Raw genomic sequence first — 17,801 nt, 5'->3', positions numbered from 1 at the left:
GACTGGGACGTTGTAATGTTGTGCTCCAGGTTTAAAATCTAAACACATCCAATTGGGTTATGAAAGATTATATCTACATGTTCTATATATAATACCAACGACCTTTAAACCCAAAGTAAAAACAAGGTCCAGTGTGTGGCCTTTGCTGTGTGTAGGACCGGACACATGCTGAGTCAAATGAAAATAATTTTCATAAAGTCTCTGGTGAATAGGTCGGAGTCATCATCAACGTGTATGTTAAAGTCCCCAACTATAAGCACTCTAGACAGCTTCATAGTAGCGGATAAGAAGTCGCTGAGCTCCGATAAAAATAACCTGTTATATCCAGGTGGACGATACACCACAGCACAGTACAAAGGATCCTTGTTACCAATTTTAAGCAGCTGCAGCTCAAACGAGCGAAAAAGTCCAGTTTTCACGGAGCGGCAGGCGAAACGGTCCTGGAAAGCCACGGCAAGCCCACCACCCCGATCAGACAACCGAGGCTGGGTAATAAAAGTATAGCCATCCGGGCAGAGTTCAACAAGTGATGAGTTGTCTACATCCCGCTGCCAGGTCTCAGTCAGGAATAAAAAATCGAGTTTTTTAGATAATATAAAATCATTCAACAAGAATGATTTATTAGACAGAGATCAAGCGTTAAAAAGCGCCATATTCAGTGAGCTAGAAGCCTCGTTATTTGCAGAGGCTCGAGTTAAGGGACGTAAATACACAGGGTTTGAGCCGTCCCGCTCATAGAATCCACTCACCGAGGGAAGAAAAAGCCAGCCCGCAAAAGAGTCTGGATAAACCCTCCTGAGGTGGCAGGGTCTCAAAGAGCCGGGCCCAGCGTATCCAAACAAGGCCGTGGAAAACAAGTCCCCCTCCATGGAGCTTTTCTGGACACAGGAGACAACGCACGCTCGACGTCGCTTACCAGCCAAACCACGCCGCCAGTACATCCTGAGCTTTACCTGAATACCTCCTCTTCTCCCTCTCCTTCTCCGTGGTCTAGAGGGGCCACTGAAATCGCCTGACGAGGATCCAGCTAATGGAGGAGGGCGACGAGACATCGTGTGGCATCATAGAGGATCGGATGGATAGCAAGGCCAGGCGATCATACACCAGGGCCGCAAATACATCATTAAAACTGAGTGAGAACAGTAGAGCAGAAAAAAACAACACAACAGTAGTAGAGCGCGACAAACTACAACCGGCAGCGGCAGAGCCAAACACAGGCGCCATCATACCGGAAGTGAGAAAGAAAGTACTGAGAAAGTCTTTCCAACACCAGCAATGCCGTTTGTCAGAACCACTCTGATGGGTCTCTGTTGGTCAGGCAATGCTTTAAAGATGTCCTGGCACCTGATTGGAGTGTCATGGAGGATCTTGGAAGCTGTCTCCAGCTGCCTCACCTCATGTTGGGTATAAACTCCCTCACTCTGTTCCTCTGTGATGTAGAGCTCAGTGTAGATCCTGTTGAGGAGGTTTCTACTTCTTGTTTCATTAGTTCCTTCAGTCAGACATTCACATCTGCTCAGCCCAGCTGAAAGAGCAAAACCTGGATGTTTGTGGGGAGTTTCTCCGATTTCTGAAAAGCATCACTGAAAGGTCTCCCTCTCACTTTTTGGCATCTCACATTAACTAGCCCAGATCTGGTTTGCCAGAGGTGGCCCACAGATGGGCCAGCACAAGGCCAGTTGCAGACACACTGGTGGTCCTGTGCTGGCTCATGTGTGGATTAGCTCTGGCAAACCTGATCTGGGCCACCAAAGGGCCGTCATTCTTTGCGGTATGTGGGCTATGTGCAAGTTGTGTGCAGCCACGTACCAGTTGTAGACACAGTGCTGCCCTGTGCCTTTTCTTAAACCCATGTTTCAAAGCAGATGAAAATAAAAGTGCATAACTGCATTTGTTTCATTAGTATTTGTCTTACCTTTACCTCTCTCAGCTGTTTTAGTTTTGAAAGGGCGAAAAGTTTGAGAGATTTTGTGATCAAGTCAGTGAAACATCTGAGAATGAGGTCACTTCCAGATGAAAAAATTCTGCCCGTGGACACAATCGCACACTAAATCACAGCAAATAAGACGACAGGGCTATATGATCGTTCCTGATTGATGATTGTTCCTCGTTTCATGCTCCAGTGTGACAAAGTCCGTTCAGTCTGCATGTTCAGTCTGTCCCTCTTAGCTTTCGAGGAGAGAAGCTTAACTGTTTCTTAGATTTTCAAAGTTGTTCAGTTCATACAGGAACTGCAGCACTGTTGCTGTTTTCTAACCTAACCATAAAAACTCACTGTTAACCACCGTGATGTCACAAGGATTTGATCTGACAGACAAGCTTCGAAGGTCAACATTATTTGGTGTAAATGTACATTGTAGAGTGGTGCACGTTGTGGATTTGTGCACCGTGGGTGTGAGGTGTTCTGTCTGAGGGCACTGACAAAGACCAAAGCTTCTGCACACTGCTCAACATTTCACACGCGTTAAATGTGTCATATTGTGTGCACATTTTTGGATGTCTCATTTTATGAAAGTATTATTGATTACATGAATTTAAAGATTACTGCAGACTTTCTGAGTATTTGTTTCGGTTACTGCGATTATGTTTATGAAGATAACATTATGTGAGCACTCTGACAGCTCGTCCCTATCACTGTGCATTTCTAATATTCCCTTATTTTCTGACACTGTAAAATGCTGTCACTCACTCTGAACATGGACAGATGAAGGTTTACGGTTAAGTAAGTTAAGCGGAGGTAAAGTTCAGTTTGTGTCTATTTGTATGGATGGAGTGAACCTGATACCACATAGCTGATCATGCGTCTGTATGTCTGAACATGCATATTATCTTTAATGTGTGTGTGTGTGTTTTTAATTCAAACTGTGTAGTGCAAACAAAGGTTATTCTAATCATTGTAGTATTTATCCAGTAAAACATTTTTATTCTGTAAGTTCAGCACCATTAGCCTGAAATAAAGCATGGTTACTGCGCTGTGAAACAGTTAGATCCAGCCTGCAGGGCTGCAGTGGAAATGCTGTCACTGATTATCAAATGCTGTAAAACTGGTCAGTGAAGAATAATGAGGTATTCTTCAAACCCAATAGAGCATGCTCATTCAGACAAAACTGCAGGTAAAGAGACCTGTCTGAGCATCTCAAGTGAGGAAAGCATCACTTTGTTATGTCCACAGCTTCTAGACTTCAAATTGTCCAACGACTTTGAAGCCTCTGAAAATCTGATACTCTATAAGAATATTAGTAACTCCTAAAAACTATGTACAGTACTCTGATTATACCCTTTGGATTAGAGCTGAAAAGCTACACATCCATCATTATTGAGCATTGGACTTAAAATACATTTTTGTGTTGCTGTACAAAATTTAGAATTGTGCAATTTTTTAAATACTATTGGACCAAACTGTAACTTTGTGTTTTTGTGTCATTAACACAGTGACCATCATTTACTTCACACTAGAGATGCTGGAGCTCTGAAGTTAAAGAAAAATGTGTCACTGTCCAAATACTGAGAGCGTTTTTTAGCATAAGAATGAATTACAAATGGATAAAACGAATAAAAAAGTGATCACGCTCTGAAGTCATTCTGATTGGTTGCACCGGTCACAGTGTTTGAGTCAAAAAAAATTGTGATGATGTAAGGAGGCCAAATTACACAACCCATGTCACCGTCTAAATACTGACAGTATGTACCACCGGTATCAATGCTTTCTTTTGCTGTTAGAAGGCCTGAATGGCACGTGCACAATAATCATCTTAACAGTTACAGTCAGAATCAGATTATAAATCTTTCAGCATCAACACAGACAGATCTACTTAGTAGTTACTCTACTTTCAAATATCAACTGTAAAGTTACAGAACACCTAGTGGAAGTGGAAAAAAGGGACAAAACAAGAAAACTTAACTGATATGAGCTCTTAATTTCCCCAGGCGATCATTTACATTAATATTTTAATTTGTGTGCTTCTTATTTATTATAAAACGAGTTATAATATCACATATGCACTAATTTGCATAAAGTCCAACAAATAATGTAGTAAAAAAATGAATAAGTGAACTGTGAAAATAATTTCTTTACAAATAAATAATAAAAGTGCCAAAGTTGTTGTTTTGTAATAAAGAAGACCTGTTACAGAAGAAAAATCTCAATATAAAACCTGGTTTGGCAAATCAAAATCTACTAAACCATAAAAATAAAGATGTCTGAGTGTAGGGGCTAGTTTGAATACTTTTAAACGTCATCAGACAGAAACAGGACCTCAGAGTAAAAACAAGACAGATTCATGCAAAGTCATTTATTTCTATGGTTTCCATGGGTGAAAGAACCACACTGTGAAATATCCATCAAATGTTTTTAATTTCATATTATTCACAGAAACATTAGATAACACTGACAAGAGTGACGATGTCAGCACCAGATTCAAGTCAGCTTCACTTTGATAAAATAAATTTACAATAAATTCAAAACTGGTGAACATAGATAGAAAACAAGACCGAGACGGCTGTCTGCTGCAGTTAACCTGATCTTGGTCTTTTACGGGGACTAGCAACATTGTTATTGTTACAGTCAGTGTTACTGTTAGTGACGCTATCAGTGCCAGTAATCCTTTTAATTTGCCTAAATGCATCTGCCACAGGTTTGCTATTAATGCACAGTGCACCACCAGGCCTTTTGAACTGGGATGGTTCTCTGTTTGAGTCACCAACACACATCCAGTTTTGAATGTCAGAAACACACCATTTGGAATGATCACATTTATGACTCCATTCACCTGCGTCAGTTTTTACTGACATGATGGTGACTAGTTCGTTTTTTTCCCCAGTTTTAAAAAGCGGACGTTTTCCACTCTCTTCAGGGTCACTGCGCCAGGTCTGGATGGATAAATTGGTCTGTAGTGTGTCAGCAATGGTGACATAAAGATCTCCTGCCAAAGTAAAGACAAACATCAGGAAACCACCAGACAGTGTTACAATAAGCCAGAATTTTAAAAAAAAAAAAGAGAAAAGTGTTGCTCACAACAACCCTGACTCTACTTTCTCTTTCTGAGAGTTTCTGGGAAGTTCCAGCTCTTCTTATTTAATGATTTCTTTTACAAACATCAGACCTCATATGATCCCTGCTGCTACACTCCCCTGCACTAACTCTGCACTGAGGCTGGGTCACACTAACACCTTAATGAAAGGTCTCCATGGCAATACAAACTTACAGCATAACATGTGTGTTCACAGGATTTATTTTACAGCTTCCACAACATTTTCATACCAGGATCATTATTTAATTTTATATGTGAGTTATTTTTAGAGTTAAAATCTAAATAAAGTGAGTTTTGAACAGAACTACTCTGTAAAGTTAGATCTACTCGTCGCCCAGCTCATGTTTCACAGGCCAAAACATTAGAGAAGTTAAAATAAAGGACTGTGTTGGGCTTGATGTTTCACACCTTGTAAATAAGAGTCAGAACTTTGGTGGGGAAACTACAGAAAGTCACAATGATTTCACAAAAGACACAGTGTTTAAGATTTTTTTCTTAAATGAATGAAGCAGAAATCTCACCTTCAGGATCCCTTTTCTTGGAGATTTGTTTAACAAAGCGTGTAAACTTCAAACCACCGGATGACAACAAGTCCTCATGGTAGGGCAGCGTTCGTTTTATGTTGGAAGAATCTTTTTTCAGGAGTTTTTCAGGATTGTGTTTTTTAAATATATGAGCATTGATGTCTTTAAGATGCTGAGCTGAAAAAAAGTAAAATGAGGGACGTACATGTTACTGTGTTAAAACTTCACATACACTCTAGACATGAAGAATTACCTTGGACATGCTGCCTTACCTATTTGTGCAGACTTATCAGAGGGCAGTGTTACACACATAAATATCTGTGCGTGCCTTTTCCCACTTTCAGGATAGAAATTATTGCTTTCATCTCCTTCGGGGAATTTTGGTGTGCTGTGTAAAAGCCAGACTACATTATCCTTATCCATCATCACAACTCCTGCAGAACAAGAACATGAAAGAGCTCATGTCATTATTAAGAAGAGAACATTTGCTGAGTGATCTGAGAATAACAGAAGCTGTGGTTCTGATGCTCAGAGGTGAGCGTGAAGGAGAGCACATTTAAATCAGGTGTGTTTTTATTAGTATTTCTTATGTTATTTTTATTATTATTATTAAAAAATTATTTCTACCCACCTTTGCTGTGGCCATATTGTTGTAGTGCGTTACAACTTGGCATTTGATCATTGTATGCAATGAATGCAGAATCTGGCGACTGCTCATCCGGAAAGAATCCACAAAAACATAACATAAATTATGTCTTTCCTCAAAGTGCATACACACTAATAACAGAAACTCATGGAGTTATTCTCACTTTTTCAAAGTAGGGCTTCAGGGTATTTGCCAGGACACCAGCTTGGTTGTTGACAGGCTTGTTATTCTTTTTAAGGTTCTGGTCGGTTGAATCAATGTAAACATAATCAAACCCACCAGGCTTCTTGTACAAAATAAACCTGGTGATGTCAGAGACAAGTCAGTAAATTCAAAGATAACAATAAATGATGAGAAGCTTAACTGAGCATGGAAGAAGAAAATAACAAACTCTGTTATACCCGAGTCTCACAAGCACCTGTAGAGTAAGCAGAGATATGACTGAAAACCTTTAACTATGAATAACAGGGCCTTTTATGAATAGTATTTTCCACTGGCTTCCCCATGATGCTAAAATGAGATGAAGCTTGTGAAATTTTGCAAAGTGTTTTCTTTCCCTGTTTCCTCTTTTGATCAATAAAGTGAGAATAATACGAGTGATGAAAATAGATGTGCAGGGCTGGAGAAAGGAGGCAAGTGTCACAGTATTGTGTGTTGTCTTCATAGTTTTAGGTATGCGTTATGTCTTACTGCCCAAATGAAGTTATTTATGAAATGGAAATATATAAAATAACTGATAATAACAGTGTAAAATAGTGTAGCAGTGTCTGAACATCATCTATGACTATGTTGAAACGCAGGTGCAAAAGGTACCATAGCGTAGCTTTGAAGCACTTGAAGACCAAAGTTACTAATGTGTAATTCAGTACACCTGAATGAATAGCTCAGATGTTGTCTTACCAGTCTACATCACCATTAGTTTCATTTTTACAGGATATAGTGCCCTCACAATGTGAGCCAAGCAGACCAACAGTGAGGACAATCATCCAAAGGACGTCCTGAAAAAACAGAATAACAAAAAAGTCATTTTAATACATCATCTTCCCTTTAGGAGAAAACAGAATTATCTCACTATTACTGGCTGCAGTGTCTTTACAGGTAATAACATAATGCAGTATCGCAGCATGGCTTGAGTTCACAGGTTATTCTGTGCTACACCAAATATGTCACCATCCTAATACAAACAGAAACTAACTTACCATCAGGCCGAGTGAAGAGTGCGTTAGTCCTCTGCTGAACTGACTCTTAGTTATACAGCTCCAGAATATGATTTATGTTAGGTCTAAACTCACAGACCTCGCTGTCTCAGAGACCGATCCTTGTGAACAAAGCAAGACCACAGCGCTTTTGTCTTTTACTTGCCGGCAAGGGAAGCCCGATCAGGGTCTTAGAGTTATAAGCCCTTCACCCGAACTCAGTCAACTCCGAAACTGACTTCCCTTACAGCTCCTTTTATTCGGTGAAAGCAGTCATACATCCAAGGCAAGCATTTGCGCGCAACATCAGCATGTGTGTGTATGTGTGCCATCTCCTGTCATACCATACATGGCGCGACCCTTTGACATCTCCAGTCACTCCATTTAGGGCATGAACTTTTAACAAACATGTAAAAATCTTGTTAAATTTATAAAAACAGGAACTTGTGGTTTCTTTTGTGCAACAGAAAAACTACTATGAAGAAACTACTTACTACATGCAAAGGCTAAAACGTAATATGGAATAAACATTTTATCAGCTTGTGACTTTGCACAAATGACAATTTCAGAAGAATCAACTCTAAAAATTTGCACTGATGCATGGTCAAGAATTTTAAGAACTCAAACTTATATGAAAATGAATAAAACAGGAGCTTCTTCATTTTGTACCAGGCAGGAAACTTATTTGCTTGCTGTCAAACTAAATACCGTATTTGCACGACCATAAGACGCACTGTACTAAAAGGCGCAGTCTCAGTTATGTGTGCCATTACTGTATTTAACACACACATAAGGTGCACTGGATCATAGGGCCCATACAAGTACCGTATGCGTATTTAAAAATAAAGCGGGAGCAAACCTGAGTTCGGTACCTTACTCACATTTCTATTACCAGTAATCGTCATCATCAACAACACACAAGCATACAAGTGTGCGTATTTAAAAATAAAGCAGGAGCAAAACTGAGTTTGGTACTCACATTTTTATCATCAATCAAACCCATCGAAGTCCTCATCCCCTTCTTCTCCACAGTGTGACTCACCGGGATGTCAAAAGTGAGCGGGACCTCGTCCATGTTTGTGATGTGGCTGGGCTGGATGTGTTTGTCGCCGATGTGTTTGCTGCAGTAGGAGTGGAAGATGGCCAGCTATTCCTTATAATCCGCTGGAAGTTGCTGCGCTACCGTAGTCCTGGTCCGGATGGAAAAATGGCACCGTTTCATAAAACGAAAGCACCAAGACGGACCTCCTTGGAAATGTTCAATGTTCATCTCTTCAGCTAGTGAAACTGCTTTTAGCCGAATGGTGACCGTCGAAACGCTTCTCCCGCTCGTTCTTTGCTCGATGATCCACCGCTCGAGTCTTTCCTCCAACTCGGGCCACCTCGCCTTATGTCCGCGGAAACTCAGCTGCGTTTTCTTGACCTGCCGGAGCTTGTTTTCCAGCTTCCTCCACTTGCGAACCATCGATTCATTAATCTTAAATTCTCTCGCCACTGCTCGATTTCCATGTTCCTCCGCATAGCTGATGGCCTTCAATTTAAACTGTGCTTCGTAAGCGTGTCTCTTTGCCATTTTCAGGGTTGTTAAAACAACGATGTTCCGCATAATGCACATACCTGTCCTTTTAGACAGGTATGTGCGATTGTCCGGTATATACGATCACTGCCCACACTTCACCCTTTAGCGTTCTCATGGTGTTCTCTACTACGTCCTCCTTACAACACACTGCGCTATAGGGCGCGCCGTACTTTTTGAAGAAAATCTAAGACTTTTAAGTGCGCCTTATGGTCGTGAAAATACGGTACTTCATTATATTTTTACCCATGAATGTTTAAGACAAGCACCAAAAAAACTAAAAGTGATTCTTCTATAAGTGATACCTCACTACTACGAAAGCTTTTCACTTTGATGAAAGCAAAGTTATTTTTTCCTACACTGCAGGCAACTACAGTTTACAGATTTTAGCAAATATTACTCCAAGATACTCCAACATTACAGAGCTTTATTCATCCCAAACACCATGCACTATGCCACACCCGTGTGGCATTTGATGTTGTTGTGTCGATTGGTTGCTTTTAACAGCTGTATTCCAACGGGGGTGATTATGCACTAAATGTTATTAGTTATTGAGACGTGACATCACTTCCTGTTTACAGGATTAGCTGATGATTTTGATTGCCTACAATGCATTATGTATAATGAGTTTTCACTCACTATTGTAACACATCTGTAAGAAATCAATGCTTTACCTGCAGCAGGAAAAAATTATGTAGACAAATTCTTTTTATGTATATGAAGCTAATTAAGTCCTTTTAATTGTACTTTAGAACATGTTTTTTCTGTCATCATTAAACCCTGCTAATCATTTCCTGTGTCAATTTAAAAAAACATGAGCTAACAGCGTGTAAGTATACAGAGTGTCACAACCCGGCTCATAGGAAATGACAATCAAGAGGGAGACCACACACAGGCTTTTAAAGGCTGTAAGACATATTTAATGAAAATAAGGTAAAGCAACTGAAAGACAATTTAAAGGACATTACAGCCATAACTGAAACTTCCAAATGAACATGATGGGTGCCAGACAGAGCGAGCCAGAGCCAACGCCAGCCCCCGCTGGTTCAGTCAAGGTGTCTTTATACACACTGGGACTGGCCTCTCAGGTGTGCTGCATCAATAATTGGGTCAGCTCCACCTACCTGCAAGAAACAGGTAACAGAAAAAGCAAAACACAAGGCCAGCCCACTGGCCGTCACAAGAGTAACAAGGTACATGCTGTCTGATATGTAAAGGCTTCATTTGCCAGTCACTGATAACAGTTTTTTCTTTTTTTTGATTAAATATCCACTGGTAGTTTCCCCATTGGTCATTTTCTTTGTCTGGACAGTGGAAGCTTATTTTTGCCTCTTTACCATACTAGTCATAACAGCCACTTTTTGTCTCATCCAAGTTGTCCACCGATTAAATGCTCACCCAGACATAGAAAACTAGATCCAGTCGTAAATTCCTTTATGCTGAATTAAATGATGAAATTTTTATTCGCAACTTTACACAAATTTGGTTTTGGAAACTCTTTCATAAACTGGATAAGAATATTATACAATTCCCCAACAGCTCATATCAGAACAAATGACCAGACATCCTCCAGCTTCTGTCTCCTGAGGGGCACCAGACAGGGATGCCCACTCTCCCCTTCACTTTTTGCAATTTTTATCGAACCTCTAGCAGCAGCATTTAGACAGGCTACAACAATTAAGGGCATAAAATGTAAGAACATAGAACATAAAATCAGTCTCTATGCGGATGATGTGTTGCTTTTTCTGCAAAACACACAAACCAACCTCTCTGAGGTAATTACTCTAATAAACTGGTTTTCAAGAGTTTCAGATTATTCAATTAACTGGCCAAAATCTACAGTTCTCCCCATTAACTGCTCCTTCCATAATTCTTCCTCTGCCCCACTGCAATCCGGAAATATTAAATATTTAGGTATTAATGTTTCTCCTAAGCTTTCAGACTTAACTAAATTAAACCACATCCCACTTCTAAAGAAAGTAGAAGGCGATCTGACTAGATGGAAATCTGTACCCATATCACTCATGGGAAGGGTCGCCACTATAAAAATGATGATCTTGCCAAAAATAAATTACTTATTTTTGATGATCCCTAACAAACCATCACAAGATTGGTTCAGATCTCTGGATTCATATATTTCCAAATTCCTTTGGAAAGATAAACCCCCGCGTATCAGCTTAAAAACGCTACAAAGAACCAAGGATAGAGGAGGATTAGATCTGCCTAATTTTCACCAATACTTCTTAGCCAACAGGCTTGAGTTCATCTCAGAATGGTCAAAACATACCTTCTTAGATGAGCCCTGGCTAGATGTTGAACAGGCACTATGCAAGGATCTAGAGATTTCAGACCTACCATTTATTAGCTCAAACATAAGACATGAATGCTTTAAAAGTATCAACATCAGCTTCTCTCTGACAGCATGGTGGGAGTTTCTAAAAATAATGGAGTCTTCATTAATCCCATGCAAACGTACACCTATCTGGAATAACCCTGACATATTACAAAACAGTAATATGATTAATTTCCCAGAATGGAGTTGTAAAGGAATTAAATACTTAGAACATATGTTAGAGGGAACAGAATTTATTCCATTTGACAGACTAGTTGCACAATATGGGATCAACAAGAAAAGATTTTTAGAATATCAACAAATTAAATCCATAGTAAAAAAGAAATTTAACCTCAGTCAAGTTGAATTACAAACACCACCTAGTGCGGCACATTTCCTTACTCTTAAATCCCCCAAATTATTATCTAAAATATACAGAACACTTTCTAAATTAGATGAATCAATATCCCTTCCTATTGCAAAGTGGGAAGCAGATTTATCAGTCAGCTTAGACCAAAACTTCTGGTCTCAGATTTGCTTAAAAACCTTTAAATTGATTAAAAATCCCAGTCTGCAATTAATACAATACAAAATACTACATAGAGTGCACTATACAGGTCATCGGATGTTCAAGATGGGCTTTACATCTTCCAACAACTGCTCACACTGTCAAGGCAATACACCAGACAATTACATTCACGCTCTCTGGTTCTGTCCACCAGTGCAGAAGTTTTGGTGCGAGATATGTGAAGACTTATCAAAGTGTCTGAAATGTAACATTCCAACTTCCCCCTTAGTGTGTTTGTTGGGCAGCTTAGATAATGTCACTTCAGAAAAGAATATCGCCCATATGGTTTTCACTGCCCTATGCATAGCCAAGAAAACAGTCCTCATGAACTGGAAAAATAAAAATAATCTTAATTCTAACCAATATAGAAATTATCTATTAGATTACATTAGTCTTGATACAGCCTCTGCCACCACATCAGATCAATTGCTCTGGGCTCCTTTGATCAGCTCCATCACCTAGTGGGGGTGGGGGGTCATAGTTTGGTCCCGCCCTCACTGTTGTGATTGGTGTGGGGGTAGGGACAGGCTTAGGGCGTCGGGGGGTTCCCTGGAGGCATCTTCCTTGGGGGGCTCAACCCGGGGTAGCGGTCATGTCCGGGTGGGGGCTCTTTTGGCTCTCGGGTGACTGTTTCCTCGTGGCTGCGTGCAGCGGGGCTAGGGGAGGGTCTGTGCTGATGGACGTGGGTTACTGACCTGGTAGCCTGTCTGCCCCTGGGTGGGTCCGGGATGGGCGTGAGGTTCTGGGGGCGCTCCGTCTCTGGACTGGGGCCCTGGCCGGGCCTCGGGGCCTCGGGTCCTGGTTTGTGTGTTGCCGGGGTTGTGGGCGGGTGGGTGCATGGGGGCCCATCCCTGGCGCAGGGTGCCGCCAGTGCGTCGAGCCACCTGGGGGGCTCTTCAACTGGTGGGGGAGATTGTCACACCTTGCAGGAGCTTTCCTCTCCTCAGGAACTCTCTGCAGGAGGGGGAGATACAGGAGAGGTGGAGAAAGATCTCAGCCTGGGCATCTATTGTCTCATGTAGTCTGGAAGATGAGTGGATGGTGGGGTGGTGCAGTTTTCTCTGTGGTGGGGTTGGGTGGACTGTCCCGGGCTCTGTGGGGCCGGGGGGTGCTGCTGCGCTGGGCCCCGGTCTGGATGGGCCTGGGCCCCCTTTCCCTGGCGGGTCGCGGAGTATGGGAGTGCCTACTGGGGTCAGCGGGGGAGCTGGCCCCAGGGAGGGGTAACCTGCCCCTCCCGTCCTTCCCTCCCCATCTCCAGCTGCCTCCCTCTTCCCGCTCCACCACAACCACCCACACATGCAGGGCCTTGGGGTAGGGGTATGTCACCAGGGTGCAGAGGAGGCTACCCCCCCACCCCCCCCCGTCCCCTTCTGGCTGCCTCTGCCTCAATTTTATCCCACAACTTAGACATTCACATTACTCACACTCTCATTACACATACATATAGCAGGGCTCTAGACTAACTTTTTGACATGGGCGCACTAGTACGCCTAACTTTAAAAATTTAGGCGTACCGGCACAAAAGTTAGGCGCACTCAAATTTTTCAACCGCATCGCTTAACACCGCAGTTTTACATGTGCACTTTCTTTGGGGGGGGAAGTCCATACAGACAATATTAATTTCTAAATTATTAACTAACAAACTTGTGCTTAAAGTGCTTTGTCAATATTGTAGAAAATGTTAAAAACTTAATCATCATCTTGGCCTCCTCTGACGACCTGTTTGCTGCTGTCTGCTGCTGAAAGGCCGTGGGGAGAGGGGACACTTGGGCAGTGCATTTATTGCAGCATATAATGTGTTTTCTGGATACACTGTGCTTTTTCAGCATTCAAATATTGATGGCACCGTGTCAGAGCACTGGCTATGAATTTCAGACAGATCAGGCCTTAACTTAACAAAAAAGTTATCAATAGTTCTTTTCATCTTTTCTTATTACACACAGCTACAGTACATCCACTTCTCTCAGGCCTAGGCTGCTCACTAGGGCTGAGTATCATCACTGATTTCTATAATCCATTCAATTCCGGTTCTCAAAGTCCTGATTTGATTCAATTTAGCCTCAGACAGTCAGAAATATTATAATTCTGATCATTTATCAGTACTGATACACATGAGACTTCATCAGAATTGTGAAAATCACAGCAGATGCCTTTGTGTGAAAGTAACTGAGAATAAAACACAGGAAAACATGAAGGAGATTTTCCTGGTCTGGCTTTTTATAGCAGATAACCTTAAAAATATTCTGTAATTTTGCATAATTTTAAGACATTTAAATTCCTTCAGTATTGAACAGCAGAAATTAGGCTTTCTTGTCCGAGGTCATTTAAGTGAAAAAAGAAAAAGCGCTGTAAACAACGCTAGACTGGTGGGTAATAAGCGAATGAATAATGCAGAAAACAGATTTGAGACGGGAAACTGTTCCTGAAGTACAGAGAGAGAGAGAGCTGTGCAGGAAGTGTGATTTTTATCGTGATGGAAGCAAAACAGCAAAAGTCAGAGGGAATTCATGACGACATTGATCAAATGTGAAGCGCAGTTTGCTGCTTCTTTTGCTGCAGGCTCGGTGAATTTTGGTTGGAGAGAGGCAAAACCTGCAGCTCAGAATCAGCGCAAAAAGACGTAAACACAGCGCGGACCCGAAGAATCGCTAAGCTCCGACAGCGTGTCCGTGTTCAGGCCGTCGGGTGAGAAAGCCGAGAAAGACGAAGCTGATTCTGATGTGTTGGGTCCGCTCCGTGTTTAGGTCTTTGTGTGGAATCCGTTAATGAATTGATATCGCTTTATTCAAGCTACTCACCTCTCTCTTCCACCTGCACTTTCAACTGGACCACGGCCAATCAGAGAGGTCCCGCCCCTGACTATCTCTGATTGGTTTAGTCCACGATAGGGGCATAATGTGTGTCTGTTGTTGACCACACGGAGAGTTACAGAGATTTTTTTTTTTGTTACCGGAACAGTTGGTCGCACCTGTGCGACCAAATATTTATTTTTAGTCGCACCACTGAAAAATTTGGTCGCATTCGCGACCAAATTGGTCGCACTCTAGAGCCCTGTATAGGATCTTAGGGGTGGGCACGATACACGGAGTCCAAATTACCATCAGGGTGTACACCCCACCCCTGGCATCGTTGCCCACCTCTCAATTTTAAATACACGTAGACATTGAGGGCTAGCAGGAGGGACTATGCGCTTACCTGCTGCTCTCTGGCAGGTAGCTCCATGCCCTCCTGGGTTTTAATTGCACCTTAGAACACACATGCATCAACACTACAATGAGCGGGTGGAGGGAGGTTTGGAGTCTTCTCTCACCCCCCTTCTCTGCGGCCTGCTGGAGCGGGGGGGCTAGGAGGAGTTGGCCGTCCGACTGCGGTCTGGAGTGTGGGGCCTCCCTGCTGCTGCGGAGTCGGGGCGGTCTGCCTCTCCCCACCGCAGGGAAAAGGGTAACACCACCTGGGTCTGGGTGCGGTTCCCCCCTCCAGGGGCAAGGGTACCTAGACCCGGTTTGTAGAGTACGCTTGGGGAGTGTGATCGTGTGTACAGCGTCTCTTTATGTCTGTCTCCACGTTGGTTGAGTGTGGAGTAAGTGCATATGAGAGCATGAGGGTGGGAATGGATGTTTGTGTCTGTGTGTGCCTGTATGTCTGTGTCTATATGTCAGGTTGGGTATCAGACACCACCTCTCTGGGGACATGTCAGGCCCTCCAAGGTATGGAGGCCTATCTCCACCCACCACCACTTCCCCTGCCAGTGGGGGACTCCCTCAGGTGTCGGTGCGTTGGTGGTTCTTTGTGTCTGGGGGTGGGCGTCCGGGTACACACCGGCTCACTCCTTGGCGGCCGCTTATCGGGGCCTGGAGCCTGGGGCTCGCTCGGGCCACTTTGGAGGTGGGGTGCCCCCGGCCTCTCGGCCTGGGGCTCGGTCACTCAGGCACAGCTGGCTGCCGGCGGAGCTCACGGGCGCGTCACTGCAACTCCCCCTGGCTTCTGCTCCGCGGCTGCTGAGTGAGCCCTCATCTGGGACTCTCCTCAGCTCTTTCCGGGACAGTGGCGCGGCTGCCCCTCTGTTGGTCTTCCTTGGTCTCTTGTGTTCTGGGGGCCTCTGGATGTCTGGAGTTTTGATCTCCTCCATACCTGCTTCACGCCCTGGAGGACGGGGCTGTGGCCCCCCCACACTCCTTAGCAGATCGTTACATGGAGAAACCTTTGGAATGCAAGCATGCTGATCCACACAGGTATGCACACAGGTGTACACACGGGTATTCACAGACGCGGACTACAGCTTTCTTGACTGCTGCCTCAAAGCACATTGTGCGCTGTCTATCTTGCGTGCTGCACAATATCGTTTATTATTTAGTATCTACTGATATCTACTGCTAGCTAGTTTATTGTGATGGTGCCGTTTTTTTTATTATGTTGCTCTTTGTTGTTTGCTTTCTCTTCTGTTTTTTTTCTCCATACAGGTGACCCAGGTGTTTTTTTTTCCTTTCTTCCCCCCCTTCTCACCGTCTCTTCTCCCCTTTGGTTTTCTTTCTCTCCCTCTCTTTCTTTCATTCTTTCTCCCTGTCCTATCCCCCAGTCATGTCTGTCCCGTTTGTAGCAACTGAAAATAAAATAAATTCATAATTATAATAAAGGTCAATCAAATGGACCAATATGGCAAGGCCATGATGATCCACTTGGTAAAATAAATCCGCTTGGCATCTTTCTTGGCCTTAAGACAACAATTCTGATGGCTAAAGATTCAAACGGGACACAAAAAAAAGAAAAAAAAAATAATTAAATGATGAACAAATAATTTTGTTGTAAATGTGTAAAGGAGGACCCCCCACACAGCGGTTAGCAGCTTCACTGTCTATTTACAGTGTATGTGTTTCTTTATGTTTATGTTCGAGTCACTTTTCTGTGCTCTCTCAACTCAGCCGTCTTCTCCACATTTGTTGTTAGGGTGGATAATCACTAGACATTAGGTACTGCTTCGGAACCCATTATTAAGATTAAAATTTATTTGCACATTTATTCACAAATCTAAAACAGTTTAAACTGTAACTATGTTGTTGAAGTGGGAGATTCACTGATGTCACAGAAAGGTATGATTCAGAGATGACTCAAATGTTATACCTGTAGGGGGTCAGCCTGCTGGGAGAGGTCGCCCAGAACAAATGTGAAGGTGGTTTACGGCTGGGACGTTTGTTCTGCTTTACCTTTTTTCTACAGTATGCAGCAATATACAAATAGGACCATACTTACCTGATCAGTGGGTCATAGTGAGTTACTGGTCCCTATGATAACTTATTTTTTTGTCTCACTCCAACCTGGAGTCCCTCTCTAAAACATTCAAAAGATGTGGAGATAACATTAGCGAGGAGGGTTGTAATTGTAGTGTTGATAAGTAACCCAGGATGCAAATGTTAGGGAATAAAGGGATCAGGCCAGTATGTGTGATAAATGGCACTCCGAAAGTGCTGACAGGAGTGCAGTGCCAGATAGCACGCTAACAGCTGTCTGTAGTTTTCTGTGTGCAGTGTGTCCATGTGTGAGATTCCCTGAATCCTAGATTATGCAGTTTTTCACCTGTGGAGCCTATTCTGTGGATAACTGTATACATGATATACTGAGTCTATATCACCAATCGTTCATGTTTAAATTGGTCCTAACATGTAACCCTGTGGAACTCCATAATTAACCTTAGTGTGTGAAGAGGACTCTCTATTTACATGAACAAATTGGAGTCTGTTAGAAAGATATGATACAACCCACTGCAGCGTAGCACCTGCAATACCTACAGCATGCTATAATCGCTCTATTAGGATATTATGGTTGTTAGGTTTAATGTATGTGTTGTAGGGTGCCATTTAAAAAGCTATGAGTATGTGCACGACCTCCAAAAAGGGAACAAGCAGCCTTGAGAAGAACAGACTCTACTCAATGA

General features: G+C 42.6%; 1 protein-coding gene across 1 annotated transcript; it reads right to left on the bottom strand.

Moving 5' to 3' along the window:
- Window positions 1–4,484: 4,484 nt before the first annotated feature.
- Window positions 4,485–7,192, bottom strand: LOC146555346 (deoxyribonuclease-2-beta-like). Its single transcript, XM_085250862.1, has 6 exons — window positions 7,101–7,192; window positions 6,364–6,502; window positions 6,186–6,264; window positions 5,827–5,988; window positions 5,552–5,731; window positions 4,485–4,922 (listed from the first exon to the last, which is right to left on the bottom strand). Exons 1-6 carry the CDS (start codon window positions 7,184–7,186, stop codon window positions 4,513–4,515), a joined length of 1,056 nt encoding a protein of 351 aa, XP_085106988.1. The 5' UTR covers window positions 7,187–7,192; the 3' UTR covers window positions 4,485–4,512.
- Window positions 7,193–17,801: the final 10,609 nt, after the last annotated feature.

The sequence above is a fragment of the Mchenga conophoros genome, linkage group LG17 (genome assembly GCF_057382185.1).
Source record: "Mchenga conophoros isolate Kocher_MC1m ecotype Shallow Benthic linkage group LG17, M_conophoros_male_GT1.1, whole genome shotgun sequence".
NCBI lineage: Eukaryota > Metazoa > Chordata > Actinopteri > Cichliformes > Cichlidae > Mchenga > Mchenga conophoros.
This window is presented reverse-complemented; position numbering and strand designations above follow the sequence as displayed.

Coding starts and splice junctions, on each gene's coding strand:
- LOC146555346 (XM_085250862.1), bottom strand. CDS start 7,186: ATGATTGTCCTCACTGTTGGTCTGCTTGGCTCACATTGTGAGGGCACT. Junction 5,989..6,185: donor ACAATATGGCCACAGCAAAG/GTGGGTAGAAAT, acceptor CTTGTTCTGCAG/GAGTTGTGATGATGGATAAG. Junction 4,923..5,551: donor CAAGAAAAGGGATCCTGAAG/GTGAGATTTCTG, acceptor TTACTTTGGCAG/GAGATCTTTATGTCACCATT.